The sequence below is a fragment of the Drosophila erecta genome, unplaced genomic scaffold (genome assembly GCF_003286155.1).
Source record: "Drosophila erecta strain 14021-0224.00,06,07 unplaced genomic scaffold, DereRS2 tig00000092-arrow-pilon, whole genome shotgun sequence".
Taxonomy (NCBI): Eukaryota; Metazoa; Arthropoda; class Insecta; order Diptera; family Drosophilidae; genus Drosophila; species Drosophila erecta.
The window spans coordinates 14,129,581-14,155,973 of NW_020825207.1; the positions used below are offsets into that span (position 1 = coordinate 14,129,581).

At 45.3% G+C, this 26,393-nt stretch overlaps 4 protein-coding genes across 6 annotated transcripts; all 4 read left to right on the top strand.

The window, feature by feature from the left end:
- The first annotated feature begins 417 nt into the window (after positions 1 to 417).
- On the top strand, positions 418 to 2,332 carry LOC6547219. The gene is made up of 4 exons (XM_001974681.3): positions 418 to 501; positions 1,246 to 1,320; positions 1,379 to 1,788; positions 1,848 to 2,332. Exons 2-4 carry the CDS (start codon positions 1,292 to 1,294, stop codon positions 1,922 to 1,924), a joined length of 516 nt encoding a protein of 171 aa, XP_001974717.1. The 5' UTR covers positions 418 to 501; positions 1,246 to 1,291; the 3' UTR covers positions 1,925 to 2,332.
- A 4,063-nt stretch (positions 2,333 to 6,395) lies between these two features.
- On the top strand, positions 6,396 to 8,626 carry LOC6547217 (UBX domain-containing protein 6). The gene is made up of 5 exons (XM_001974679.3): positions 6,396 to 6,829; positions 6,900 to 7,041; positions 7,099 to 8,109; positions 8,177 to 8,325; positions 8,382 to 8,626. Exons 2-5 carry the CDS (start codon positions 6,985 to 6,987, stop codon positions 8,491 to 8,493), a joined length of 1,329 nt encoding a protein of 442 aa, XP_001974715.1. The 5' UTR covers positions 6,396 to 6,829; positions 6,900 to 6,984; the 3' UTR covers positions 8,494 to 8,626.
- On the top strand, positions 6,460 to 7,441 carry LOC6547218. The gene is made up of 3 exons (XM_001974680.2): positions 6,460 to 6,829; positions 6,900 to 7,041; positions 7,099 to 7,441. The coding sequence occupies exons 1-2, from the start codon at positions 6,544 to 6,546 to the stop codon at positions 6,977 to 6,979; spliced, it is 366 nt and encodes a 121-aa protein (XP_001974716.1). The 5' UTR covers positions 6,460 to 6,543; the 3' UTR covers positions 6,980 to 7,041; positions 7,099 to 7,441.
- Positions 8,627 to 8,743: 117 nt separating the features above from the next.
- On the top strand, positions 8,744 to 26,372 carry LOC6547216 (protein N-terminal asparagine amidohydrolase). Of its 3 annotated transcripts, none has more exons than XM_015156382.2 (7): positions 8,744 to 8,912; positions 24,487 to 24,835; positions 24,920 to 25,102; positions 25,173 to 25,381; positions 25,446 to 25,607; positions 25,673 to 25,786; positions 26,049 to 26,372. In XM_015156382.2, exons 2-7 carry the CDS (start codon positions 24,583 to 24,585, stop codon positions 26,058 to 26,060), a joined length of 933 nt encoding a protein of 310 aa, XP_015011868.1. In that variant the 5' UTR covers positions 8,744 to 8,912; positions 24,487 to 24,582; the 3' UTR covers positions 26,061 to 26,372. The 3 variants fall into 3 exon arrangements, with proteins under 3 accessions (XP_015011868.1, XP_026836604.1, XP_001974714.1); XM_001974678.3 differs by lacking the exon at positions 8,744 to 8,912 and adding an exon at positions 14,338 to 14,641; XM_026980803.1 differs by having other exon boundaries at positions 25,673 to 26,372.
- The last annotated feature ends 21 nt before the right edge of the window (positions 26,373 to 26,393 follow it).

Consider the following 26,393-nt stretch of genomic DNA (forward strand, 5'->3'; position numbering starts at 1 on the left):
GAAGACAAAGAAAAAGCGGAAGCCGCCCAGCAAATGCAACCCAAATTTTCCCATTTAAAATTCAGCTGTTGCAAAAAACGCAGCGGAACAATTATGACAATAACAATAACAATAACAATAACGGATAACGATAATCAGCATCGGTAGTCAAATAGAACCCGGATAGATACAAAGATACATCCGTGAGTGGGCGAGTGAGAGCGATGTACGTATGTATATATACACTCGTACAGATTCAAAGCGCTCCATCCGCCCGTGCATCCGCTCATTTGATTTGGGTTTTTCTTTTTGTGCCTCCTATGAATGGGCAGATACACAGACGCATAGATACCCAGATACAGATACAGATACAGAATCAGATACATTTGGATGCTCTTCCTGCTGCCGCCGCTATTTCAGCTTTTTTCGCTCCATGTGGCCCATTGTCGCTGGGCTCTGTAAGTTTGCATTCGGTGCAGTTCGGTTGTTGGTTTTTCGGGAGCATCCGGGATGTAGTTAAAGGTAAAGGAAGTGAGACAAATGAGCCAGACCCGAGTGCCCTGCTCGCTGGCCACCTTGTAAAGCAGAAACCCAAGCATAAAACACACGCAGCAGCAACGGCAACAGATGTCGCAACCTGCCACATGCCACATGCCACGGCCAGGGGCACAGACCACAACCTTGTCCACCAGCTGACGCCGTTGCATCCAAACACTCTGAAGGGGCACCACAGGAACTTGAACTCCAATTACAATTCAGCAGAACCAGTAGAACCCAACTTTTTGGGCAGGTCAAGAAGTCTATCGAATTAGGTGCACTGCACTTGTTTTGATTGTTGTACACATGTTTGATTGTAAAATCACAGATTATTGTACTTATAGCACACGAGTTTAAATATAAATTCACAAATTAATTTACTTATAACTCACGAGTGTGATTATAAAATCACAGCCTAACACGAGTTTAATTATAAATCACATTCTTGAGTTTAGACTCACTGAGAAGACTTTGAACCAAAATCATAGGGAATTTTTGTGTACATACGCATTGCATGAATTTGCGCTGATCAGATAAGAAAGTTTTAAATCAAGGCATATATGAACACATTTCCTTTTTATTCTCTTGCTAAGATTATTTTATGTTGCCAGTAATTTAAAAATGATTTCATGTTCTAATGAATAATGCGATAGCAGTAAGCGAAATAAGTCAACACACTACGATTTTACAATCAAACAAAACATTTTCCATATTTTTTTTTTACGCCAGAAGTACTAGTTTTAAAAATTGATATTTATCAAGTGTAAAATCCACAATGCAGACGAACAATGGCTTTTTTACAAGGTACGCTCGGCTAATATTTCTCAAAACCCAGAACTGCAGCGGCTTTCTTCCGCTTCAGTTTCATACCCGTAAAGATCTACCAATCGACCAGTTCGCTGTACATGACCTGCATATCGAAAGTGCCACGGAACTCCGTTCAGCCGGAGTGCGATCAGAGTTTGGTGATCGAACAGGCCCTGGTCTCCGCCGTGGACGAGACTCTGCGTCCTTTGGACTACGAGAAGAGGCAGCGGGAGGCCCGTAAGATTCTACTCAAATCGCAGGAGAATCTGCTCCAGCACATGAACGCCAGCCAGATGCCCATGGATGCAGACGGCAATCTGACGGATGACGAGGACGAGGACGATGAGGAGAACGCACGGAAGCCAGTGCGTCTCAAGTCGAGGATATTGCTAAACGAGTACCAAAAGCTGTACGAGGCGCCAACACAAACTGTCCTCAAGGACATCGTGCCCCTGGAGGCGATTGGTATGCATAACTATCTATAACTGTGAGGCACTGCTTTAAACGCTGTTTTCCAACACCAGTGCAGTACTCATGGCTTTTACTGCGGCTCTTGATCGTGGCTGTTAGCGTTTTTGTTCTGATCAAGTGCGGCCATTGACTATTTCCTATGAGCGATCTGCAGAATCTATCTATGAATCGAATGGTGGCGAATGCGGTGACCAAAACAAAACGTCGAATCAAGTAAATCATATAAAGACCGGGAAAAATTGAGGAAATACCGCTTATGTAAAGTAGAATATCCGCTGCCAGGCGAACGGAAGGCGAGGTGCGAAAACAATAAAAAGCGGACGGAAGTGGACAGGGACGGAAACCGAACGACGACGGCCTCATCATAGACATATGTACATATATTGTAATCCATGGACCTATTGGGCTATCGGGCTACCGGGCATTTTGAGTCTTCTGTCTGTTGCCAATTTGTCGAAATGCTTTTTCCGCTTTTCCGGCCCGGCGCCCTAATTGAATTTCGTTTCGTAAAGGAAATGACTTAACCAAAAAAAGAAGAAAAAAAAAAAAACGAATCTCTTTCATTTATACCATCTTCAAGTGGCTCAGGAAGCTCCTTGGGATGGGTTTTCAATTGCACAACAACAAGGCATGGAAACGAGCTCCAGAACGCCAGAGCAATGTTATATTTTTTAATTAGTTCATTGCCTGCACTGGCGCGATATTTCCCACGAAACTTCATCTGTTCATGGGGTAAACAAATGAAGTGAATCAACAGAAAAAAATGGGGAAACAACAGGCTGAAAATACAGAATTATGGAAAGAGTTTTCGAAGCCACACACAATGCTTGTTTTTGGGGGGATAGCCACTTGTTGTTCTTTCCTCGTTTGTTTGTTCTGGACCAAGGAAAAATATGCTAAACATGTTTTGGGGCATCGGCATCAACCAAATTTACGATCCCCATTCCCCTATCGAACTAATGCATACATAAAACCCATCATTACGACCCACGCAGCTGGGTGAGTCAGGTGAGAATCGGATGCCATAAAGTATTCCAAGCCCAAATTGGGCGACGCATTGGACACCATTAGGAGTTGTAGAGGGAAAAGGCATTGAATTACGATACCCGCTTTGTGGAAAGTCTCGAGATATTTGAGAGCTTCAGGAGGTCCCCAGCGGGAAAGGCAGTTTCATAAAAATGGATAATTAGTAGATTCAGAATTCAGATACAACGGAGAAGAATCAAACTGAGCCGGCGAATTCCAGGGGGCCAAATTCTTGCCGCTCACATTGGCGACTTCCGGCCGCATTAGATGAGTTATTACTATTTTTGTTTCAGCGAATCCAAGAGCACTTGAAGTTCAGCGGATTGGATTTCTTGGTTTTCCTCGTTTCTTTACATTTTTTGGGGCTTCTCATGCATTCTCACTCCCACGCTCATGGGAGCTGGAAAAGCTGTGTGTGAATGGTTATTTGAGGGAAATGCCCAAAGACAAAAGTCTCAGGGCAGCCGAAGAAACTGTCATTGCCAGCAGAACCCACACAAAGAGAGATACATACGTGGTTTCTTAAACTGGATGGATGGACGGGTGGAAGAACGTTATGCATAGAGAGCAGAACACCAGAAGAAGTTCATGGGAACGAACTTTGTGGCCCCAAGTAAGTCAAGTGTGAAGAGGTGCAGAGGACCCAGGGGATTCGGTTCCCAAGTTGGTGCTGGAGGGGCACAGCCCTCCGCGCAGCAGCAAGTGCATTCATCTAATAGATGCGAGTGCCAGCCATGAATACGACAATTAATGCCATGCACCATTCATGATTTGCTCCTTCTACAAACGGCAATCAAGATGAGAACACCCTTTACACGTAGAGAACGAAACATGTGCTTACAGAAACTGAGAAGCATTGAAGAAACTAATGTATGCAGGAGAAAAGAATATGTTTTTCTCCTTGTGTAGCCCATGAACCACTCTTCCCCTGCACTGCCCATCCAAATTGCTTATGCAAGGCAACGTGACTGTGTGGGCGTGTCATCACTTTCAATTTTGCGGCCAATTTGAATGACACTTTCTGCCTGTTTGTCACGCCGCTTGCGTAGCCAAAGATTGTGGCACTTCGTGGCGGTGTGGTGGGGAGTGGGTAGTGGGGAGTGGCTGAGGCACGGAGCCACCAAGGAGGACCATCATCATCATCATCAGGAGGCCTAGAGAAGCAGCAACTTTGTGTCTGCTCGTCGTCTGCGGCGCTTCCGTTTCCTGTGCATAAATTTTAATGAGCGAGCCAGATTCCCCTCCTGCAACTCCAGCGGCTGCCCAATCAAGGCACTATCAATTCGAGATAAGAATTGAAATAAATTTAAAAATGAAAACCAACAGCCAGTGGGATAGGAAACCCTTTGTGCCAGTGCCTGCTACCTCTTGCCGCTTACCTTGACTTTCGCGCAGCGAGCACAAAGTCACGGCTATGTTGGCCATAAATTGGCACAACCAGTTTTGGCCATGTGGAGAAAACAAAAGAAAAGCCGAGGCATTGGCCAAATGCTTGCTGCTTTTACTGGCTTTCCCAACCGTGAAATTCGTGCAAGAGGCACGCCAGCAGGAGTACAGGTGGGCCAGACTGATCGACAGGTGAAGTATCTGCCAGATACATTCATCGAATCACTTTTCACTTTACATAAAGTCCAACTCAGCAAGGCTGAGCACAAGCATCGAAATTGTACACAAATCAACACCAGCTAATCTTCATTTTGGACAACTTTAATATATTAATAGAATAGCCAATATAAGCTGCAATATTTAGCTTAAAAACTATATAATACTCCCATTTACTTCGCGTTAAATGGCTCAAAAGGAAGTGTTGGCTGTATGCTCTGTCTTGTCTTAGTTGCCTCATATTATCCTGGATTCCAGCATACCCTTGCATTGCTAGGAACCCAGTTTTCCTCCCCCCTCCGCAGACTTGGCCACACACAACTCGCCGTCTTCAGCTGGCGATTGAAACTAGTTTTTCAGGTTCGGCGCATGGCTGATAACAACAATTGCAATGCGAATGACGCCGGAGGACGGCGCATGCGCGCCACTCTTGCATTCCTTTCGATGGCTCTGGGTGCGCAGAAGCCCCTCCAAGTGCCCCCCTCCCATCGGGGCATTTGTGGAATTTTAATTGCGCAAAAAATAAAAAAAGTAAGAAAGAAAAACAACTGCAACTGCAATTGCAAGCGATGCGATGCGATGGGCTGGAATGGAATGGGATTGGGAATGGCTGGGAATGACGTTGAATGATGGTTAGTTGCAGCCTGGTTGCAAGTGAGAACATATCGCGTGATGGTGATAGATATAATGGCCATGGGACAGAGTGATCTTGTCTCGCAAGAAGATGGGAATGGCGATGGGTATGGGCATGGGCATGGGCTGCAGCCACGCCTTGGACTCGACTCGACTCGAATGCCCAGACTGCTGATTGCGTTGGCAAACGGAGCCCAGATACAGAAACCAACGGACCAGAGCAGAACGAAGTCGATGGAGGAAAATCTTACACGCTGCTCGAATTATAAGTCGTCGACATTTTGCCTAACAGTCGCCACAGAAAAATGAGCCAGCATAAATAAAGCCAGCGAAGGCAAAGCGGAATAGAATAGACATTTGTGTCTGTGTTGCTTGCTGGTGTAATTGAAGTTGCAGAAAGCCAGCGACTGCCAGCAGCCACAAACCTAAAACCCAAAAGAGAAGCAACTGACGGAGATGGGGGCCATCTCCGCATCCACATCCACAGCCACATAGCCAGTGGAGCGCGAGGCATGGCGTCTACGGAAGCCATAAGCTGCAAGAGATTTCTCCTCTTTGGCCTCCGCTCGACTTTCGGCTGGCTGTTGAACCCGCAGCGCATCGCTGGAGCGTGATCCGCCCCACAGTGCCCCACCCCGCCCCCTGATAGGCGACCCCATTCTCCTCCTGCCGCTCTGTTCTTCACTTGCCCCAAAAACATGCTCAAGGATGCCAGCGAAAATCAATCGCAAAAGATGCAAAATGGGCTCACGGCCGAAAGGAAGCGATTGCCGAAAATTGCAGGAAGCAAAAGCACTTGGCGAAACGATCGAAAATCATTCAATTACGACAGCTGGCCCTGCATATAAATAATGGGCGTGTGCTCCCCAAAATATCATGATGTAAGCACACTGTAGAAAAGGGGCAAAGGCTTTCGAAATTATCTTAAAAGAATTCAAGGCCACAAATATACACAAATATATAGAAAGTTATTTATTATATACATTTTATTCTGCTTAAGAGTCATACAAAATATTTAAAAAATAAATTAAACAACTGAAATTTGACATACAATTTATGAATATTCCATTCCCTAAATGATGGTCAATTCCAATCTGCAGGAACTGAACAGCAGGTGCATAAAATAACAACAGGATGCGGGTGCAGAAATCAAGGCAAGCCGAATGAGGTCAGAACCTGCAGGGCAATCCATAAATTATTGTTTCCCCATTCGAAAACAACCATTTAAATTCCCAGCAGGCGCCAAAACACTACATTTGGATATTAGCCAGCACTGGAAAACTAAGCACTGTTATCGATAAGTAAGCTGTTGGGTCATTTTCATTTGGTATTTTTCCAAGCCCAATGGTATTTACACACAGACCAGCAACGGGCACACCAGCAAAGGCGTAAAAAAAGGAGAAAAAATTAGGATAATGCTGCGAATATAAACAAAGGATTGCGGAAAAAGCGTTTTACACAAGATCGTTGGCACTTACCCAGCAGGCAATGAGTTTTAATTTCTACGTGGAATCGTTCAATTCAACGTTGCAGTCGATTGCGCGACAAGTGGAGCAATTTGCTGGCGTTGCACTGAAGGCAGCTGTCGATCTGCGCGGAAATCTGGAATCCCTGACCGGAGATTTTCACTGGGAAAACGGACCCATCGCCTTCACCGATCTGCAGGCCACGCTGCTGAAGGTGCTCATCGTCCTGCTGCTGGGCACCTGCGTACTAGCCGGCTACTCGTGGTCCGTTTACGGCCAGGTCATCACGGAGAAGTTTGTCAGGCCAAGTAGGAATCTGCTAGAAAGCAGGATGTTACGTTAAGTTTGCTAACACAGAGATTATGTATTGCATTGCAGGCACGCTCAAGGAAATCGAGGAGCTTAAGTTGTCGGTGGCCAAGTTGAAGCTGCCCAAGGAGCACTCGCCGCGCATCTAGAAACCATGTCTAAGATTAAGAAGTTCTTTTCGCGGAAGAAGGCGGAGGCGGCGGCCTTTAAAGTGGGTTCTTAGCCGACCAAATGTTGTAAATACCCAACTAACAAAGTTCATTTACAGCTCAAGTTGACTGGCAGCAGCATGGGCACCGGCCACAAGCTGAATTCCCCTAACCAGGAGACTCCTTCAACCAGTTCCCGCCAAAAGTACGAGGCCTATGTGCCACCAAAGCGAAATGAAATAAGTAACGAGGCCAGGGCAGCTGCCAGTGCGGCACTGGCTCGCATCGACAAGAAAACATCCAGGGAATTTAACACCTCGCTGTCGGCAGTGAAGGCACAGGCTAAAAGGGAGCTGGAGGCAGAGCGTCGCCAGAAGGAGGAGGCAGTGGGCCTGGCATCTAGCACCAGCACATCCACATCGGCTTCCGGCGGCGACACTCGCAACCTCGCCTGCGAAGGCGTCTTCTTCCGCTGCCCCCTAATCAGCGAGGAGATTTTGCCCAAGAGCGTGTGGAAGGGCCGCATCAAAGAGTTCCTCTATCAGCAGCTGGAGGCAGATCGCGGGCTCACCGCCTGCCTGATCATCCACAACTGCAATGTCAAGGAGAAGGCCGACGAGTGCATTGCCACGCTAATCCGATATCTGGAGAATCTAATCAAGAATCCCGAGGAGGAGAAGTTCTGCAAGATACGGATGTCCAACAAAATATTCAGCGAGAAGGTGCGCTACGTGGAGGGTGCCTTGGATGTCCTGCAAGCAGCCGGCTTCGCCGAGGTTCAGATCGATGATGAGCCCTTCCTTCTGTGGACCAAGGAGCAGACGGAAAAGGATCTCGACTTGCCCACGCTTGTGGAAGCTCTCAAAAACTCTGAAACCATTCCCCTGGAGTTGGATCGCAACATCAAGGTCCTACTCCCGTCGCAGGCACGTCGTGTTGTCCTGCCCGACGAATTCTACCGCCTGGCGCCGGAGGAGATCAAGAAAGAGCAACAACTACGTTCCGAGGCCATTGCCCAGTCGCAGATGCTGAGGACGAAGGCAATGCGGGAGCGCGAGGAGCAGCGCAATTTGCGCATGTATCGATACGCTTTGATCAGGGTTAAATTTCCCAATGGACTCTTTATACAAGTAAGCCATTCCGTGATGATGTCATCTGCAGTAATTTTGTGTAATGAGGTGAATCATCCATTTCCAGGGCACTTTCAATGTGTACGAGAAAATAGCCGATGTGTTCGAGTTTGTGCAATCTTGCCTGGCCGATGAAAGCCTGGACTTCAGCCTGGTGGTTACCAGCGATGGCAAACTATGCGACGAGGACCTCGAAAGGACACTGTACGACTGCAAGTGGGTGCCGCCATCATGTTTTTAAGTGCCTTATTATAGGAGCTCCTTCTTTTCAGACTCATTCCCAACTCTCTGCTGCTGTTTAGCGCAAATGAAGTGCCCGCTCCCGTGCAAACGGATATGAACTACTTAAAGGAAGATCTTCTAATGCTGGTGCAGGCTATGTAGAAGTGCTTTAACCCATCTATTCAGCGGTATTTGTCCCTTGCAATGTAACGGAGCTGTTGTTATTTATTACTTTCAAATCTATTATTCAAATTATAGAATTGTATGCAATTATAAAGGCACTTTTCAAAATATATTTATATGAAAATTTGTAGTTTCTCTAATAATATATTTGTTCATCTATATACATGCCTTAAACCACTGTGCAGTGAACAGCTGTTCGGTATCTTTTCGCCTGCGGTATTTCAGGTGTGCTTATGAGCTTACCAGTATACGGTCTCACTTAGTGCAAAAATAAACAAAAATAGCAACGCTTTCAAGTGGAAATTAAAGAAATATTATTTAACTATGAGCTTAAACTGTGAACTGTGAGGAGTTGCGAAAAGTGCACGGATCGAGTAACCATTTGGTGCTATGTAAATGTGAGTGAGAACCCTGTGTTTGTACCGAACAATAACAAAGTGCGGCCAATTGGATTCTGGCCATATTGCCATTAACAAATGCCTAATTGTTGCTTAGTCACATTGGTTTTGGGTCTGGAAATCCATAAATAATGTATTAATAAGCGGAGCAGATGTTACGCCTGCTCTGGAAATTTCCGGCACTCTTGTGCGGTCAGCCCATCGCGTGATTCCTCCGAAAACTTGTCCACTACAATTTCCCACTCCGTTTCCCAAATTTACTGCCCATTATCGAATTACTAATAGTATGTGGGTGCAAATTGTTGTTCTGACCACCAATAACCACCAATTAACCAGGCAGCTTGATCGGCGGGCTCTCACTTGGAACTTGGCCCAACAATCATCCCTTTCCAATGCGATCTTATATGATCGATTTGAATTATCAGCTTAAAACAATCTTAAAACAATAGTCCCATTGCCTTACAACAAATATGGCAAAGTTCTATTTTGAATATAGTACTATTTAGTGATTGCTTTAATGTACAACGATGATGAAATTAGTAGCTATCTGCGAGGAGTATATCAAAATATAGCTAACATAGAACCCAGCAAGACAAGATAATGAATAACTATATTGTGCAAACCTGCTTAGAAAAATGTTGGTGGGAGCCCCAAAACTGGAGCAGTGATCCTAATCCTGATCCTAAAGCTGGGTGCCTCGATGCCACTAAGCAAACAGTTGCATTTAATGAACCAATTTCGCAGTTGGCCTTAACTGTCTATCACGGCGGCATCAGGAGCGGCCAAACAGAAAGTCGGTGGAGGAATGGCAGTGGGAATGGGAATGGGAATGGGCATGGTAGATGGGAGATGGCGGAGTGCATCGGCCAGGCTTCGGGCACAGGCAATTTGGCGTAAATCTCGCTTGATCTTGGGAAGAAGCAAATAGAAAAGCAGCCAAAATCAAACATTAATGAATCTGCTCGGCTCAGGGCTTAAATTAAACCAGCAATCGCGCCAAATCGAAACACGCAGCCACGAGAAGGGAGCTGACTGCAAGCAGAGCCAAATAAAAAGCAGCCAGAAAGCCAGAGAGCCAGACTGCTGGCCATCGCATAAATTGGCCTGGGCTGGAGCCAAAGATTTCATTGTTGGCCATTGCTTATTATGGCCAGGCATCGGATCTAGGCCGTCATTAAACGGCCAAAGGCAGCGGCTCCAGCTGCACCGCGAAAAATGTCACCAAAGTTGGCGCTCCAGTGTTTAAGTAGCATGTTTCACGGTCATCCAAATAGATAGCTTACTTTTAGGAAATACTTATATTAACCTTTTAACACTTAAGCTGCACAAGCTGGCATGTCATTGGCAGCAGCTCATTTCTCGCTGTGTACCATGGCCTTACCTCAACTTTGGTCCGCGAAGCTGGTGCGTGAGATATGCATTATTTATCTAGCGAAATTTTTCTCATTGCTGCGGCAACTTGTTGCAGGCTGACTTCCTGGTTTCTGCCCAGCTGCAGCTACTCCAGCCGCTCCAGCCAGGCGAAATTCCAAAATGATACGAATAGTTTGTTTCTGTCGGCAGATAGCGAGAAATATGTGGGACATCCTGAGGATCGCTGTCCGCTTTATTTGGGGGATAGGGATTCAGGGTCAGCGGTCAGCGGTCAGGGGTTAGCACTTACCCATGGCAGGTTGCAACCTGCACGTGCCTCGCCTCGCCGCGCTGTGCCGCCTGATTGAACGATTGAAAGATCATCACCCGGCGGAATATCTGGCGGCATATAATGATGATGATGAGGTGCAAATTGCCGCTGCCATGAAATTGCAAATCAACTTTCCTGACTCCCGATCGCACTTCATTCTAAATTGTTTGCTCAACCCAGCAGCTCAGCAGCTTTAAGAAATCCTCCGGCGCTGCTGCAAAAATTGCAAATCGAATTTGCCAATTGCCGGGATGCCTCCGCGCTCCACACTCCACACTCCACTCTCCGGCTGATTTGTTTTTGTGGTTTGCCACGAACCAACCAAACGGCAACAATTGTGAACCCGCCCTTTAACAAGCGTTTGCTCTTGCTCCGCCAGGCTCGTGACCCATTCCCATTTCCATTCCCACAGCCATGCCCACATCCATGCCCATGCCCACTGCCGAGTGGCCAGAACTGCTCCAATACGCCGGCATGTTTATGACCCGGCTCGAAATTGAAGTGGAAATCGGTTAGCAGTGGATTCGCTTAGCTTTTCGATTTGTTTTTATCGCTCCACGCAAGCGCCCTGAATTTACATATCTCTGCCTGCATTTGAACCCTGACCTCTGGGCCAAAGGAAATGCGATCCCGTGCGCAGAAAGGCATCGCATTAGCCCGCTCCTGGCGGAAATACTTCCCCTATGACGGGAATAACAAACAAATAACAATAATTAAGGCTTTTGCTTTAATTAACACTACTGAACTTGGGCGACACAACGCGCATAGGAACAACTGATACTTGAGGAAGCCGGAAGCAAGTATACTCTAGGTTCGATTCAAGTAGAATACATAAATATCTTACTAGGTGCGCTTATTTTTGTTCATATTAGCATTTAAGTACTATTGATGGCTTTAAATATTAACAAGATCACTTCAAAGTAAATGACTTTTAGATATTGATATGCCCCAGTTTACCCTGCCATGGAACCTATCACAATTCGCAATCAAATAAGCGCTTCCGGTCCACTCAGCGAGTGTTTTATGAATGAAAATCTTGTCCCATTGTCTCATCCAGCTCCTCCACTCCTCACCCCTCACTCCTCCACTCCTCACCAGCATCGCCATCACCATCGTTGTCCAGCAGTCGATGTCCATCGTCCGATCGTCACGCTCATCGCCAATTAGTGCAATCAACAGTGCGGATGAGCGGCTGGGTGCGGTTTTCTGGGGCGGAGTGGCAGATCCATCGGGTTGCGTTTGCTTAGAGCTCAACCTAGGCAATTGCCGGGGAAATCTTGCAAAGTTCACTTGATAAGATTAATTGGCTCGGTCTCCCTTCGGTTTGTCAGCCAAAATGTAACACAATCCCTGCTGTAGTGGAACACACTTTGAGTAATGGAAATATTAATATTTAGCTTGGGAGTAGGATTATGTTCAGACCCCCCACAAATACCCATCCCAAAGCTCGCTCAGGAGCACTTTTTGTTACTACAACTTACTATTGTAACTATACAGGATATCTCAAAGTTACTGACCTAATCCCATCCCTTCAGCTTTCATAGTTTTCCAAACACCGAAGTTCACTTTTCCGACATAGGAATGGATTAGATTTAAAGATATACTTTATAGCATTAGAAGGATGCCTTTCTTCCTTCAGATACTTACCAAGGATATTAAAGTTTGCAATTTCAAAATATGCTAACAAGCGTTGCAATAAACTTGTATAGTAAATTCCGCTGTGATTAAACAGCATATTAAAAACGATCAGATATTGCAAAAGGCGAATGTACATTTTATTGACTATTGGTACCAGCAGCACGTTCAATTTATAACGTAGCCCCTCGATAAACTCAACCAACCCAATCGCTTGGCCCGGCGACTGCAGTCAATTTCAAACACATTTGCAATTTGTCAAATTTTGGTAGCCAGTGCCAAGATAAATTAATTTCGGCATCGATTTGATCGCTTGTCTCGCTGGTCATTTTGCATGGCTGTGTGAAATGCAGGGGGTGTGGGGGGAAGGGGAAAAGGGGCTGGGGGGAGGTGGCTAAGTTTGGCTAAGACCATGTTAGCCACAAGCCAACATGGCTTGGCTCATTGTAAATGTGCTTTAATGACCACCGGTCAGCAAATCTCATTTTTTGTCCAGGGACCGCATGCTGTTTCACACACACACTCGCCGGCAGAAAGAGACGGGCAATGGGGCGAGAAAGAGAGGGCGCAATTGAAGCTGGCCTGGCACGAAGATTTTGTGGTACCTGCAAAGCAGCCAGCCCCCTCCCCCTGCGAAACGCCCCTGCGCCCATCACTGGCCAAAATAATGACCACTGTCCACATGGTGCAAAATTAGACATATTTCCTTCTTACTTTTCTTACTTCGGGTGTTATCTGCCCGCCCCGCCCCGCCCCCCGCCACTTCTTCGCTCACCTTTTGCATTTTCAACACCGCAAAAGTTTTACATTCGGATTTTCCGCAACTGCCGAGAAAAATGGCATTACAAATTGTGGGACATTTGTCTAATTAAATCCCTGCCTGCTCCAATAACGAGAGCTTAGATTACAATCTCACAGCGGTGCGTAATGGCTTTTGAGCCAACTTCGGCTTGAAGTGGCCATTTGGGTTGGAGGTGTGGAAAAGGTTGCATTTTGGGGTAAAATGTTGGCCAAATTGAGTTGGCAGGAGGTCGCAATGCGAGTGATGGAGGGCTGCACTTTGTGCTCCACTTTCAGGGGGTTCTTTGTAAACCGAAAATACCATCTATTTTCATTTGGAACTTCATCATTTCCGGAGCTTAAGTGAGTCAAATATACGCTTAGGCTGCGCTTTCTTAAACTAGTCTTGATAAAACTTACTTGTACAGCTATTTTAATACCAATATGAAATTTTTTCTGATACATGTGTATATTTTCTCTGTATTGTATTGTATATAAAAGAGTTTTAGTTAGTTCAGGCATATATATGCTCTGTGACATAAATATACTGGAAATATTAAGGTAAAATCCCCTAAAAACATGTACATATATTATATATAATTGTTGATGGCCATTTACTGTAGAATATGACTTTTTAAACAGTAATCGTCGTTAGTTATCAACAGACCAGTATAGAAATTGTTTAATAACATTCGGCCCTTCAGATCAGATATATAAAAATGTAAAGGCCAGCTGATACGCTTTAATTAGATTAATTTCTGTGGATGCTACAGATTGGCATAACTCATAATTTGCTACACAAAAGAACCCCTTTCTTGTAGATCCTATATCAAATATAGGGGCATTTGGTGCTCGTACATAGAGCCCTGGCCACTGACCAATTAGAATGAGCAAAGAAGTGCAACCCCATGTGAATGAGTGACCACTTAGCCAAATGAGTGGCACAGTGGACCGGCATCTAATGAAATTAAGATAAACTTAAACAGCATTTAAACAACTCCACTCAGTTTGAATCGAGTTGGGATTACTCACCTGAAGAAAACCACTCAATAGCCGACTGATAAGAACACGTGTTGCTCCAGCCGCCGTCCCGCTCGCACCACCCCAGAGAGGCTCCACGAGTTGGGAGAGCGAGAGGCTCGGTGCGGCTGAGCTTGGTTCGGGAGAGAGCGACTCGTCTGAGGGGTCCAATTAGATAACCGGCAACAAGCATGCGCTCCCTTTCTGCCCAACGCACGCTCAACTGGAAACTGTTCCAAAGGCTTTGGCGCTGGCGCTGCCGCCGCTCTCTTATTCTCGCCGAGTGTCTTTTGGGCCCCCATTCGCCAGTCGACTTCGACTCGGACTTTCGGCTCAGTTGCTTTTCAGTCTCTTTCCGGTTTGCGTCTCGTCGTCTCGCGGAAACTTTGGCGCATTCGCAGATCCACACAAGTAAAATATATGCAAAGTCAGTTATTCTTATAATATAATTAACAAATATCCTAAAACACAAGTGTTGCTAAAAGTTTCCTATTAAAACGATTGTAAAGAAACGCCGATGGCTTTGTGAAAAGAAACAGTGAAAGACAACAATCCGAAAGATAAAGTCTGTTTAAGCCCCATATAGTGCAGTGAGAAATTGGAAATCAATGTAAGTTCTAGACGATAATGCTCAAGTAAGCCCTGCAAAATACATGGCTTCTAAAGATATATCATTTAAAATATACCAAATGTTCTGAGCACTAGTGTAGTCAAGTAATTCCTTATACAATCTTGGGTATGTAAAGATAGGTTTATGGAAGGCTTCCACCATCCAGAAAAAGAAATGAGAATTGGCAAATACCAACGGATGGCACGTTATTAATACAATAATCTTTGTAAACCAACGAAAGTGAGTTCTGCCTATCTAGCAGTCCATCCGCTCCCAGATTTGAATGCCCAGTTTTAGTAGACACACTCACGAAAAACGAATGCCTTCCCTTATCTCGCATCGCTTGAAGATCGTTAATATTTATGGAATATGGTATATGGAATATAGAGGATGGGGATACGAGCTGCGAGGAGCTGGCAGCTGATAAGCCGACGACGCTGATTATTCAGCAATATGCATCAGAGATCTGTATTGTGTTGCTCCATTCAGTGAGCTATCGTTTGCAGCGCCTTATCTTCGATTTTCCCGCCGGGTTTTCCCCGATTATCGATCACCATTCGAACGTTCCCCGTTCGAAATTAATAACTTTTGTGAGAACAACTGGCAGCGAGCAGGCGCACAGTGAAATCATGTTCGAGTGATTAAATTAATTAATGATATAGCCACACTGCGCAATAGTGTCCACGCAGCCGCTGGAGGAGATGGAGATCTTCGGTGTGCAGAGCCCCAGACTTGGCGATCCTGCAGCGATCAACGCCACATGATGCGGATCGCTGGATGGCTGGATCACATGAATCCCGTGGCCAGAACCAAGACTCCATCTGCAGTTGCAGAGGCGAGCAGATCGTTGTCTTAACTTGTCGTACACGATGTCTTATACGTGTAGCAACAATTTATTTCGCCGGCCAGTGGATCGATCGCCAGTGCAATCGATGATCATGGGCTCTGGGAAAAGGAGGCTGAGGATCGCTGAGGATCGGCTGAGGACCGTCTATCCCTGGCGATCAATCAAGCCCGTCTGGATGATCAATATTAGCTGGTCTAAAAATAATTGTACCCTGGCTATCTTAGTCTATAAGATGGGAGAAGGAAACGGCGAAGAACAAGTAACTAAATGGCTTCGTTTAGTTTTCAACTGATAGCCGGCTACACTGTCGTGGTTGTGTGTTATTTAATACACATATAGTATAGCTAAATAAAAATAGATTACATTTTTGGTTGAGTCAGGAAAAAAGGCACTTCTCTAGATGTCTATGTTTCCGTTCGCTGATAGAAAGTTCGTAAACAAATGATTAATTTAATTCAATCATTTAATATTATGCCGATTATGATGGATTTAAAAGTAATCGCAGTAAAGCGAACTCATAAATAATAATACAAATAAAACATACATAAGTATTGCATTTATATTTGACGAAATTGTTGCTTACATGTGTTGAATATATAAAAACACTTTATTTATGAAAAGTTGTAATACAACGCTGGACAAGAAATGTCTATATAAGCCGCATGAGTCAGATCATCTCAGTCCACTTCAGTCAGATGTCGGAAGATCTAATTTGGCCTGCCTTTAGGTTTGTTAAGACTTTACGACTTGTGTAATTAGTTTTTCCCTCGAAGATCTTTTATGGCGACCGCCAGACTCCGAGTAATACATATGTAGGTATAGATACCTACGCCCCAAACAGCCAACTCTCTCTCTCCCAGTTACATGGGGTGTTCCAAAAAAACAAAAAACAGAAAAAAGGCAACAAAAAAAAAAAGGAAAATAACACACAAAATAAGATGCCATTAAAAATTGGAGTAACTGTTTTTCCAACTAATATCTGTGTCCAAAGCGCTAATTGAAGGCAACTTCGCAACTTCATAGGCGACGCTCCCAGCAGCCAGCTGCTCCGGGTCAAGGGTCAAAGTTCTTTCAGCTTGTGTGTGTGTGCGATTTCCTTGAGACAATGGGGCCGAAAAAGAGCTCTTCGACCGACTGACTGACGACAAGTGCCCGTCCAGTGTACACCCCTTTTTCGAGTAAGCTGTCAAAGACGGCCTGCTGGCCAAAGGCTTGTTTACAGCCATCGATGGCCCGATGTCGATGCCGATGCTGAATTAATTAAACTAACTCTCGACTAACTCGACTGACTGGGGCAGACGTAACCCCCATGGCAGCCAGGTGAGTGCGGCTCAATTTGTGCTCTTCGAAATTGGTCAGTGTAACCCGAGGACAATGACTTGTACCGCCTGCGACTCCCTTCTTGGCCCCAACTTGTCTGCCGATGACCACTCGTCAGGAGGTCCTTTTCAAGAAAAGGACATAATTGCTGCAATAGATTCTCGACAGAAGTTGAAAGGTTGCATCAGCAGAGGATGTCCTTACAGGGACTAGAAAACGCACGTGTACAGGAAACCCAATGATATTCAATCAATTTATATGTTGAGATGTTTGTTTTTTGCTCAAGCCAATAATTACCAATTTAGTAAATATATTTATGTGTTCTTTTGTGGTTCTTCTCAGTCCTTTGGGTGTGCAATTCTCACTAATCTATCTCAGCCTTAACCGTCTCATTGGCCAACATTTTAATTTCCTGCTGCGACTTTGTGAGAGGGGTCAGGGATTTTCTAAAGCTTCGGCAACAACATCACCCACCTCCTCATCCTCATTGTCATTTATTTTGTGTGCGATGGTCTATTGATTGGAATATTCATTGAATAGTTTCTAAGCTGATTTATATGCTATTGTGTGTGTGTGCTGTCGATTTAATAAATATTTAATTTCAACTCCAGCCCTGTCGGCTGATGGCTCCTAAATCCACACATAAAAGATTCAATCAGCGGAAGGAGCACGGACCAGTTGGAGGCCAAAGTGCCGACGATGATGATGTTGTTATAGCCGGTGTGCCCGCCTGCCTGCCTGCATCCACGTATTCACGTATTAATAATGCCGGGCAGCGAATAATCCCCAGAGCTGCCGAGACATCGTAATTTGCAAAATGCCCAATCGCTTCCTATAAATCAAGCCAAGGAGACACACCGGCCAGCAGCCGCGACGAGAATCTATTCAGATCCCATCGCGTCGGGCTGCAGTATTCATATATATTTCACCTGGCCAAATCACAAAGGGTTCCTTTTGGAAAGCCTTTCAAAACGAAATCAAGCTGCAACTTGAATAGCTGCAACGTCGTCAACCGCTATCAATCTCAGGTGAAATGGAGCTGCGTCCGCCGGCCATTAGATGCTCCCAGGTGCAACGTTCCGGCCAGCACTGCTCCATTCTGTTTGCAGGAAACCAGCCAGTGCCAGTGCCCGAGCCAGAGCCATCCAATCTCCCACAATCCCAACCAGCCTCACAGTCATCGCAGGCCAGGTTGCCCCGCTCAAAGGAAAGCGCCCGTCGCAATAGATCGCACATTGCAGATAGAGGCGTGCCTGCCACTCCACTCCACTCCACAAAATCGAGGAGTGACAAATCTGATGGCGAAATCTATATACCCTAGCAGTGAGCGGAACTAAATGCTAGTGATGTGTAATACTTAAGAAAAGAGAACTAGAAAGTGGCCATACAATATGGGATTGGAATAAAATCCAAGGAATTAATAACACTAAATATGATAAGATGAGTTGCCTCATCGGTTTGCTATGAGAACAGATCCTTGATAGTAATGTTGGATGCATAATATATTCCAAACATCAATAAGTGACACCTAAACTATGGTAACTCCTGTGACTAAAAATGCTCAAAATGTTCCAAGAAGATCACTGAATTTTCGATTGATAACCTCTTATCATGCCACCCGCTTCAAAGGGTATACAAGAGGCAAGCCAAACAATGAGCTGCAACTTCTGGCCACAAAGGATGAACGCAGCGCGTACGCCGGGTGGGGAAGAAAATAAAATAAAACAAAATGAAGGGGGCAAGGAGAAAGAAGGCGAAGGCGAAGACGCAGACGCAGAGGAAGAGAAAGGAGTTGGGGACAAGAGCCGAGAAGAGTTGGATAGATGGAGCCGATGGAGCCGATGGAGCCGAGGAGCCGCCAGAGTCGCACATTCGGCGAGCGCCTTCAGCAGTTGTTATAAATTATAGTGCCGCATGCGGAATGAATGCCCAAGATCAAACCGGTGGTGGTGCACACATCCCATATACCCAGGCACCACCGTACCGAAGGGGGAGGGTCGATTGGGCGTCTGGGCGGCTATAAAAACAAACCTCCGCCCCCGCACGTAGTCATTTCTGGTTGCTGTTGTTGTCGTTGGTGTTGCTGTTGCTGTTGCAGTTGCATGCTGCCTGTTGCATCAAAATATTTAGCAGTGTACCGCTATGAAATTTGGTATTCCAAGAGGCACCAACATGCCGCCTCAGTGGTGCAGAGCACTTAAAAAAATAACACACTTGGTTCTCTTTCATTTATATACTATTTGGATAATTGTAACTATTTTTGTTGCATACTTTTACACACCTCAGGCATGATTTCAAACTAATTGGGATTCTTGCTCCAATTTGATGTTAGAATTTAGAGAATTTCCTAACTCTTCTTAAACCACTTTAAAGTGTTTGCCTAAATCTAAATTTTGAAATCTGCAGTTTTTAAATAAACTCCAAAATGCTGATACCTGTATGAAAAAAATTTTTCTGTGTATTTTGGCGGTGGTGCTGCAGTTGGGTTGCCATTACCATTACCACGTTGTAGGCATGTTGTAAATGCCAGCCGACTGCTGTGGATTTTTGTCGTTTTTTGCTGCTGCAGTTGTTTTGCACATACAGACATACATATGTATGTCGGCATGTGCTTTTTGGCCATAAAAACAGAAATGAGCCCACGGAAAACATGTCCAATTGCGCTAGGAAATATTCAACGCTGGCGGCGCATCAGACAAGAGCACAAACGCAACTGCGATGGGCAATCCTTGATCGGAATTTGCTGTAATTCGAGACTACGACGAGATATTTTGGCGTAAAAACCCTTTTAATTTGTTTTAAATGACTTGGGTGCATTTCAAAAGTTTATAAACGTTCCAAATCAATCTTTCCGATCACAAACGAACTTACTGAAATTACAGATGCTCGGCTGCTAAATAATATTCTATATGTATATCAAAAGCGCAGCGATTTTCCGAGAATTTCGCAGTTCATTTTTCAGTACGTGAAGCGTAGAGCGCAGTCCATAAAAGCCAAACGAGTTTAACTTAGTTAGAGTAAGTCAGACTTTGGTTTCAGCTAATGCAAACCGACGGCGGGTTTGTTTGACGAGTGCAACTGCGGAGGAGAGGACGACAAACAAAGTGCCGCGGTTGTCACGCAGCAACAGCAACAATATCAGGAAAACAAGGAGGAGCGCGTTGGTCGAGTGCCTCGACTATTAGATACCCATTACCCATTACTCGGTCCATCTGGCTTCACATATGGAGCACACTGTGCTTACGGACAGACAAACGGACAAATGAACGGACAGACGCACACGGCGTTCTCGATCAACAATATATACAACATATATACTTGAAAAGGATCGGAAATGTGTCCGTCATACCCTCCCACTCGACGAGTAAGGGGTATCAAAATGCAAATACAAAAAATAAAAGCGAAGACAACGACTGCGCTTGGGACTGTGTGCTATGCTAATTACTGGACATGACGGCAGCGCATTGCTTTCGGAATCGACGGACCCCAACCACATCCAAATCCATGTGAACAAAAGGCGCAAGCGTTTACGCACACTCTGCTCCGCAGTCGCATTTGCATTTGCATAAGCAGCCATAAAAACAAAATAAGGAAAAACAACCAGCTGGCCGCGAAGGCATTTGCTAAAAAATACAACAAAAAAAAATGTGCGGCAACTTAGCAGATACTACACGACAGCAACAACGGCAGACGATCCCAACTTAGTAATGGGACAAACGGACTTAGTCAGAATTCGCCTTTCTGGGCTCTCAATGCTGTGTGAAAATGAATTTCCTTTTCGGCCAGCTCTGGGAATTGTGCAATGCAAATGCCGCCAAATAGGCGATTTGTCCCGAGCGGCTAAATAACTCACTAAATAGGGTCCTTGTCGATGGGGCTTAACTAATAGCCCACGGGAAAGGCCACCATTACTCACTTATTAAACGATTTCCTTTCGAGAAACTAAAAAGTAGCCTGAAGATATGTCTAGGTGGTAATAATAAAGTTACATTCTAGCAACTAAGGGTATTAAGGAAGGGTAATAATCACACTCATTTGTACCTTAACCAGTTCAAATGATTGCCACAATGCTGAATCTTCAATTCCATTCCTTAGTCGTTTGAACGTATCTATTGCCTTTCGACTATAGGGTGATTGACAGCCTCAAGTTTCAGTTATTTTTATTGCATTTCTAATTGAATGAGGCGATGACAGTACGCGTATAATGAACCTATCGTCATTAATCATTATCTGGATGAAATAGAATTAAAAATTGAATTGCTGATTTGAGCACATTGAGCCACGGGGAGCACGACGATCGGTAATTCTAATTAGAGCTATTCAGGAAATCTCCGACTATAGACTTTGGATCTTTGTCTTAGCCAGCCGTACATGTATTTCCATCTTCCACTGGCTCTGGACCAAAGTTGGTGGGGGAAAAAAAAGAAACGACACGAAAAACATGGCCAGAAATGTCAACTTGAATTCAGTCTATTCCTCCGCTCGCTGTTATTTCTTTTGGCTGATTTTGGCATCCCAGAAAGTTGTAACCGCCAGGGAGGAACACGAAGCCCGGCTTCCACTCAATGTTAACTTTCGATTTCGATTTCCATTTTTATTTTCCGTTTTCCTTTTTCCATGGGTGACCATTTCTTGGGGGAACCCAGCTCTGCTCAGCTCAGCTCAGCTCGGAAGGTAGCCGGCCTCACGATATTTGCGTGCCAAAGCGAAATTGTGTGGAAGTCAATTGGCAGTCACGTTTAGCCAAAACCATTCGACCTGGTCCTGGACCAGGGCCAAAACAATCCACTGCAGATGGGCCAAATTAAATTGTCAGTGCGGCATTAAATGGTGGATTATGGGCATCAGCTCACACAGAACCTACTCACTCCACTGTCTGTATGGAGTTATCTTTCGATTAACAAACGATTGAAATTAATTTTACAATATTTCCGCATGCTGGCCATGAAATGTGTGGAAAACAATGGCAATTGCAGCAGCATCAGCAGCAGCAGCAGCACCAAAAGGAAAATCACGAACCCGGAAGAAGGCCTTCAGTTTTGGCCAAAACCAAGTCGCTTTGATTCCTCCAACTCCTCCGCTCGCCCTGTCACATCACATGTTGCTCTTGGATTTAGATTCCCGCCTGCAATTTCTTCATTTTGCCCGGAATTTCGGCCAGGCAAAGAACCGGTTGTGTTGCAGCTTGTATTTGTTAGCTGAAATTTGTTCGCGCTCTCGTTGACAATTGTGTTGTGTAAAAGAAAAGGGCTGTCTAAAAGAATTTCAAGTGTGCGGCCGGCTTGTTCAGACACTTGGACAGATGAGCTGGATGGCAGAGGCTGGGTGTAAATTACTTGGCCACAACCAAGAACCAAGCACCAGGAACGAAGAACCGAAAACCGTGAACCGTGAACCAAGAAGAAAAGTAGCAGTTGTAACTGTTGCTGCTGTCAGTTGCAGTTGCTGCTGCTGCTGCTGCTGCCGCCGTTGTTGCACTCGTCAAAATTGCAATCAATCATGTGGCCAAGAATGCCCGGCCAGTAGACAAATGGAACCTGTTTTCTGGCCGGGCTATCAGTGTTAAATCTACAAGATCATTTTGCCAGCTCGGCCACAAACCCATAATTTGTGATTGTTATAAGCCAGAACCGTAACGAGTTTTACGGACCAGTCCGCCAGTGCTCCTAATAGACTCGTCGCCCGCCTAATGAATTGAATCGTTTCTGATGGCCTTGTTCGCTGCGTTCCTTTTCACTATTTTATTTTATTTTATTTTATTTTGCTTTTCTTGGCCGCCATCATCCGTTTGGGTTCGACTGCCATCGATCAGCGCGGGATTGGGGATTGGGGATTGGGGACTCCTCTTTGACTAGCTAACTGGGATTTCTTGGGATTCTGGTTTCTGGTTTGCCGGACGACCTATCAAGTGGAGGGAATCTCTGGCCCAGGCACGAACTGACTGGCAAGACCGCCCGCTCAGCCAGAGTCAACAGAACTTTTGGGTCTTTGATTAGGAATCAGTTTGGTGGAAAACTCGGTCATCCTGCCTCACCTACATAGATCGGCTGCATTCTGCGGCTCCTTTTCCTGCTTCGTTCGATTGCCTGGCTGGTTGTGTTGCACAGAAGAAATCCCACTTGGATTTGACTACAAGGATTTATAACAAAATTATCCAAGTATCTATGAATTACATGCATTTTGTGTGTACTTTTTGCCGTTTGCGGGCAGTAACGTTTGCAGAAGATAAACAAGCTACCAATATGCAGATCGCTTAGATAAACTAGTCTGTTATGACCTATTCCAATACCTTGACAAAATGCCACTGCAGTTTCACATATTTGTAAATTCGATTTTGCCTTATTTGTATACACCGCTTTTCTCTCACTGTGACCATCCATCCTTTGGCTGCGAGAGTGGAGCGAGCCTATCGCCAACTGTCATCATTTTCAAATTATTTCTCGTTGAATATCTAATCAAGATTCATGCATGATCGCGGCTAAATTGCTTCCAGGCAAGACCAGGCCAGACCAGACCAGGCCAGCACAACAATTGCTATCCTAGCTGGGTTCCTGCGCCATCCAGCATCCAAATCCAGCATCCAAATCCAGCATCCAAGTCCAGCATCCAGCATCCAGCAACCAGAGCGGGCTCTTCACGTTTTGCTGTTTGATTTTTCCACAACGTTTTCCATTGTTTTCCGCCCCGAACGAAGTTAATAGTGTTGTTCCTGGTTGGGGATTCTTGGGGGCTTTGTTTGCTCTTTTGGTTTATTATTTTGTGTTCGTTTTGGTTTTTTGGACAAGCACACAACGTTTTTTGCATCGGGAATTAGCTCTGACAATTGTTTTTCGAGACATTTTTGTGCGCTGCCCATGTAATCATTTATGTTTATGAGCCCCTTACGATGTTGTTACTCTGCTCGTATACTCGTATGCACTTATACTTGAACTTTAACCCGTCTTTATTTCGCTTAATTGAAACTAGACGGCATCCGTAGGTAAATAATTCAATTACCCAGCGGGCGGTGACTCAAGTCGAGTTGCAATTGCACTCGGCAGCCGGGTGATGTTCAGCATTATTAAATTCTATTAAATTTGTTGTTCATTTGGTGGTTAATTCGCCGCTACGTCCACTTAATGGTTATTAACTTTCGTGTGACATCTGTGACTTGGGGTGTTCGCCTCAATTGGCCGTCATATGGGCAGTGGTTAGCACTCCGTAAATTGATGACCCCCCCAGTGGCCTTCTAATTGTTTCATTAGATTTCCCCCCTGGAGAGCCACGAGCCACCCAGCCCAAGGGAATCGATCCCCTTCTGGGCCACGCCTCTGCGAACCAATTTCAGGGTGTCCATTGTTGGTTAACCACCGGTGAGCAGATGGGAATCGAATCGGCCGCAGGCCCCCAACTTTTGACATTTTTATTTGCACTTCTCGTTCGAGAGCTGGTTAAATTTACGAGTCAGTCGTGGCAGGATCGAGGTGTAAACATATTTCTCAGACCCGGCTGCGTGAAATTATTATCAAACATGCAAATCTGTGGCGGTTGCGGGCATCGTAAATTGATTTTTATGCTGCTGCTTCTGTTGAAGTCTGAGCTTTTATGGCGGCTGCGGAAAGAAGTACTTGCATATATACATATAACCCACCTCCATTGGATTCTAAGTCTCATTTCGTGCCACCTCTATCTCTTGCAGTTGCCTGCTACTTGTCTTGCTCGAGAGACAAACTCCAAGTAACTGAACGCGAAACCCTTTGGAGAGGGTCAAGGAAGGACTAAACAGACAGCCAGGATGGTGCTCGTGCTGAATGGTGTGCTGCAGGACGACTGCCCCATGGACACCAACAGCCTGTTCCTGCAGCATCCCGTCTACAGAGACTACGCCCAGCAGCTGCACTCCATCCAGGCGAAGTCGGTGGGTCCGGTGGGTCTGCTCTACGTGGGTCAGCGGGAGATGGCCGCCTCCGCTCCGCACGACAAGCACGTCAACATCATCGGTGCCGACGATGCCACCACCTGTATTATCGTCGTGGTCCGACACTCGGGTAGGTATCCCTAATATTCTTTGCCCCATAAACAAGCGTCGTTTGGCTCATTAAACGGGACTAATAAACAATAATTCACGACAGGATCTGGAGCTGTGGCTCTGGCGCACTTCGATGGCAGCGGCGTGGACGAGGCTGTGTGCACCATGGTGTCGCGGGTTCAGGAGCTGGCCGTCGGCTATCCGGAGGGTCGCATCGAGTTGCAGTTGATTGGTGGCTATCGGGATGCCAAAGGATACGGCGAGGACGTATTCTTCAGCATTATGCGTGAGTTTCTTTCTAACCAGCTACTCCAAGTTATATGAATTGAATTTATCGTTTTTATTTGACTTCTCAGAATCATTCCACAATCACCTACTGGAGATCGATCTGACGCAGGCTTGCGTGGGCGAGCTAAATACCATGATGCGCGGCGAGATCAACTGCCCGATCATCTACGGAGTGGGCGTGAACATCAAGACTGGTGAGATCTTTCCGGCCTCCTTTCCAGACCGAGGACCCGACCGGGAGCTACGCGATGCTCGCATTTTCATGGGCGCGCAGTCGGTAAGTAGGGCCATTTTGCATTTCAATGTCTAATGCCTGCTAATCACTTGGATGTGTTCCTTAGGTTCTGGATATATACGACTCTTCGCTGGGCATGCTTCGCATTGGACCCTTCAACTACGATCCGTTGCGCGGCGCTGATCTGTGGCTATCCCAAACGGATGAGTTTCTGCTGCAGCACCTGTCCTCCAGTCCAGACGTGGAGCCGCCTCACTTTGCGCCCCAGGTATATGGACTTCTATATGTGCAATCTGTGCAATCGCACACAATCACACTGGTTTTCCATTTCAGACGCGTGCCACCATTAGGTTTATACAGGAGAATCAGTTCCCCGCCGTCACCGTCTTCAGGGACAATCGACCGCGCTACTTTCGGCGGGATGACGCCACGGGCTTCTGGGTGCTGGTTAGATATTAAAGCTTATTTTAGTGTTTAGTTGTTACGCAATTCGGAAATGTCGCAGATGTGTTAATTGATTGGTGCATGTGTTAATTGTCGCTGTCCACCGCAAATGCTTCTGCTTGCCTTTTGTTTAAGTTTTGATCGTTGAGTTGATTGTATTCGGCTGTATTGTCATTGATTTCCTGATTAATCTGTTAATCTGCTGTAATTATCGGCCGATTAGCAATAGCAATTGATGAATGCGACATAATCTCTCTTCAATTAGATACAAGATTGAGTTCCGACGCTGGAGACGGTTGCTTGGGACGAGCCTTAGAAATGGATCTGAACTGGGAACGTAAGAGCGATATATAACGATAAATAATTATTACAATTCGATGTGCACATGTGCATGTAAATATTTATGTGAACCCCATTAAAGAACCTATTACTATTTAAAAGAGATTCTTAGCTAAATATATATGCGCATACTCCGTGTAAACGAAACGAAACAATTTCGAATGCAATCATTTTAGCTGTAACTATAAACTGTAATCAAAAATGTAAGAAAAATATATAAAAATGGCTTGGCTATACATACACACAAGGATTCAATTGAATTTTCGATCTT

Coding starts and splice junctions, on each gene's coding strand:
- LOC6547218 (XM_001974680.2), top strand. CDS start 6,544: ATGAGTTTTAATTTCTACGTGGAATCGTTCAATTCAACGTTGCAGTCG. Junction 6,830..6,899: donor GGAGAAGTTTGTCAGGCCAA/GTAGGAATCTGC, acceptor ATTGCATTGCAG/GCACGCTCAAGGAAATCGAG.
- LOC6547216 (XM_026980803.1), top strand. CDS start 24,583: ATGGTGCTCGTGCTGAATGGTGTGCTGCAGGACGACTGCCCCATGGAC. Junction 25,103..25,172: donor CGTATTCTTCAGCATTATGC/GTGAGTTTCTTT, acceptor TTGACTTCTCAG/AATCATTCCACAATCACCTA. Junction 25,382..25,445: donor TTTTCATGGGCGCGCAGTCG/GTAAGTAGGGCC, acceptor TGTGTTCCTTAG/GTTCTGGATATATACGACTC.
- LOC6547219 (XM_001974681.3), top strand. CDS start 1,292: ATGCAGACGAACAATGGCTTTTTTACAAG. Junction 1,321..1,378: donor AACAATGGCTTTTTTACAAG/GTACGCTCGGCT, acceptor CTTCCGCTTCAG/TTTCATACCCGTAAAGATCT. Junction 1,789..1,847: donor CGTGCCCCTGGAGGCGATTG/GTATGCATAACT, acceptor TTCCAACACCAG/TGCAGTACTCATGGCTTTTA.
- LOC6547217 (XM_001974679.3), top strand. CDS start 6,985: ATGTCTAAGATTAAGAAGTTCTTTTCGCGGAAGAAGGCGGAGGCGGCG. Junction 8,110..8,176: donor CCAATGGACTCTTTATACAA/GTAAGCCATTCC, acceptor ATCCATTTCCAG/GGCACTTTCAATGTGTACGA. Junction 8,326..8,381: donor AGGACACTGTACGACTGCAA/GTGGGTGCCGCC, acceptor CCTTCTTTTCAG/ACTCATTCCCAACTCTCTGC.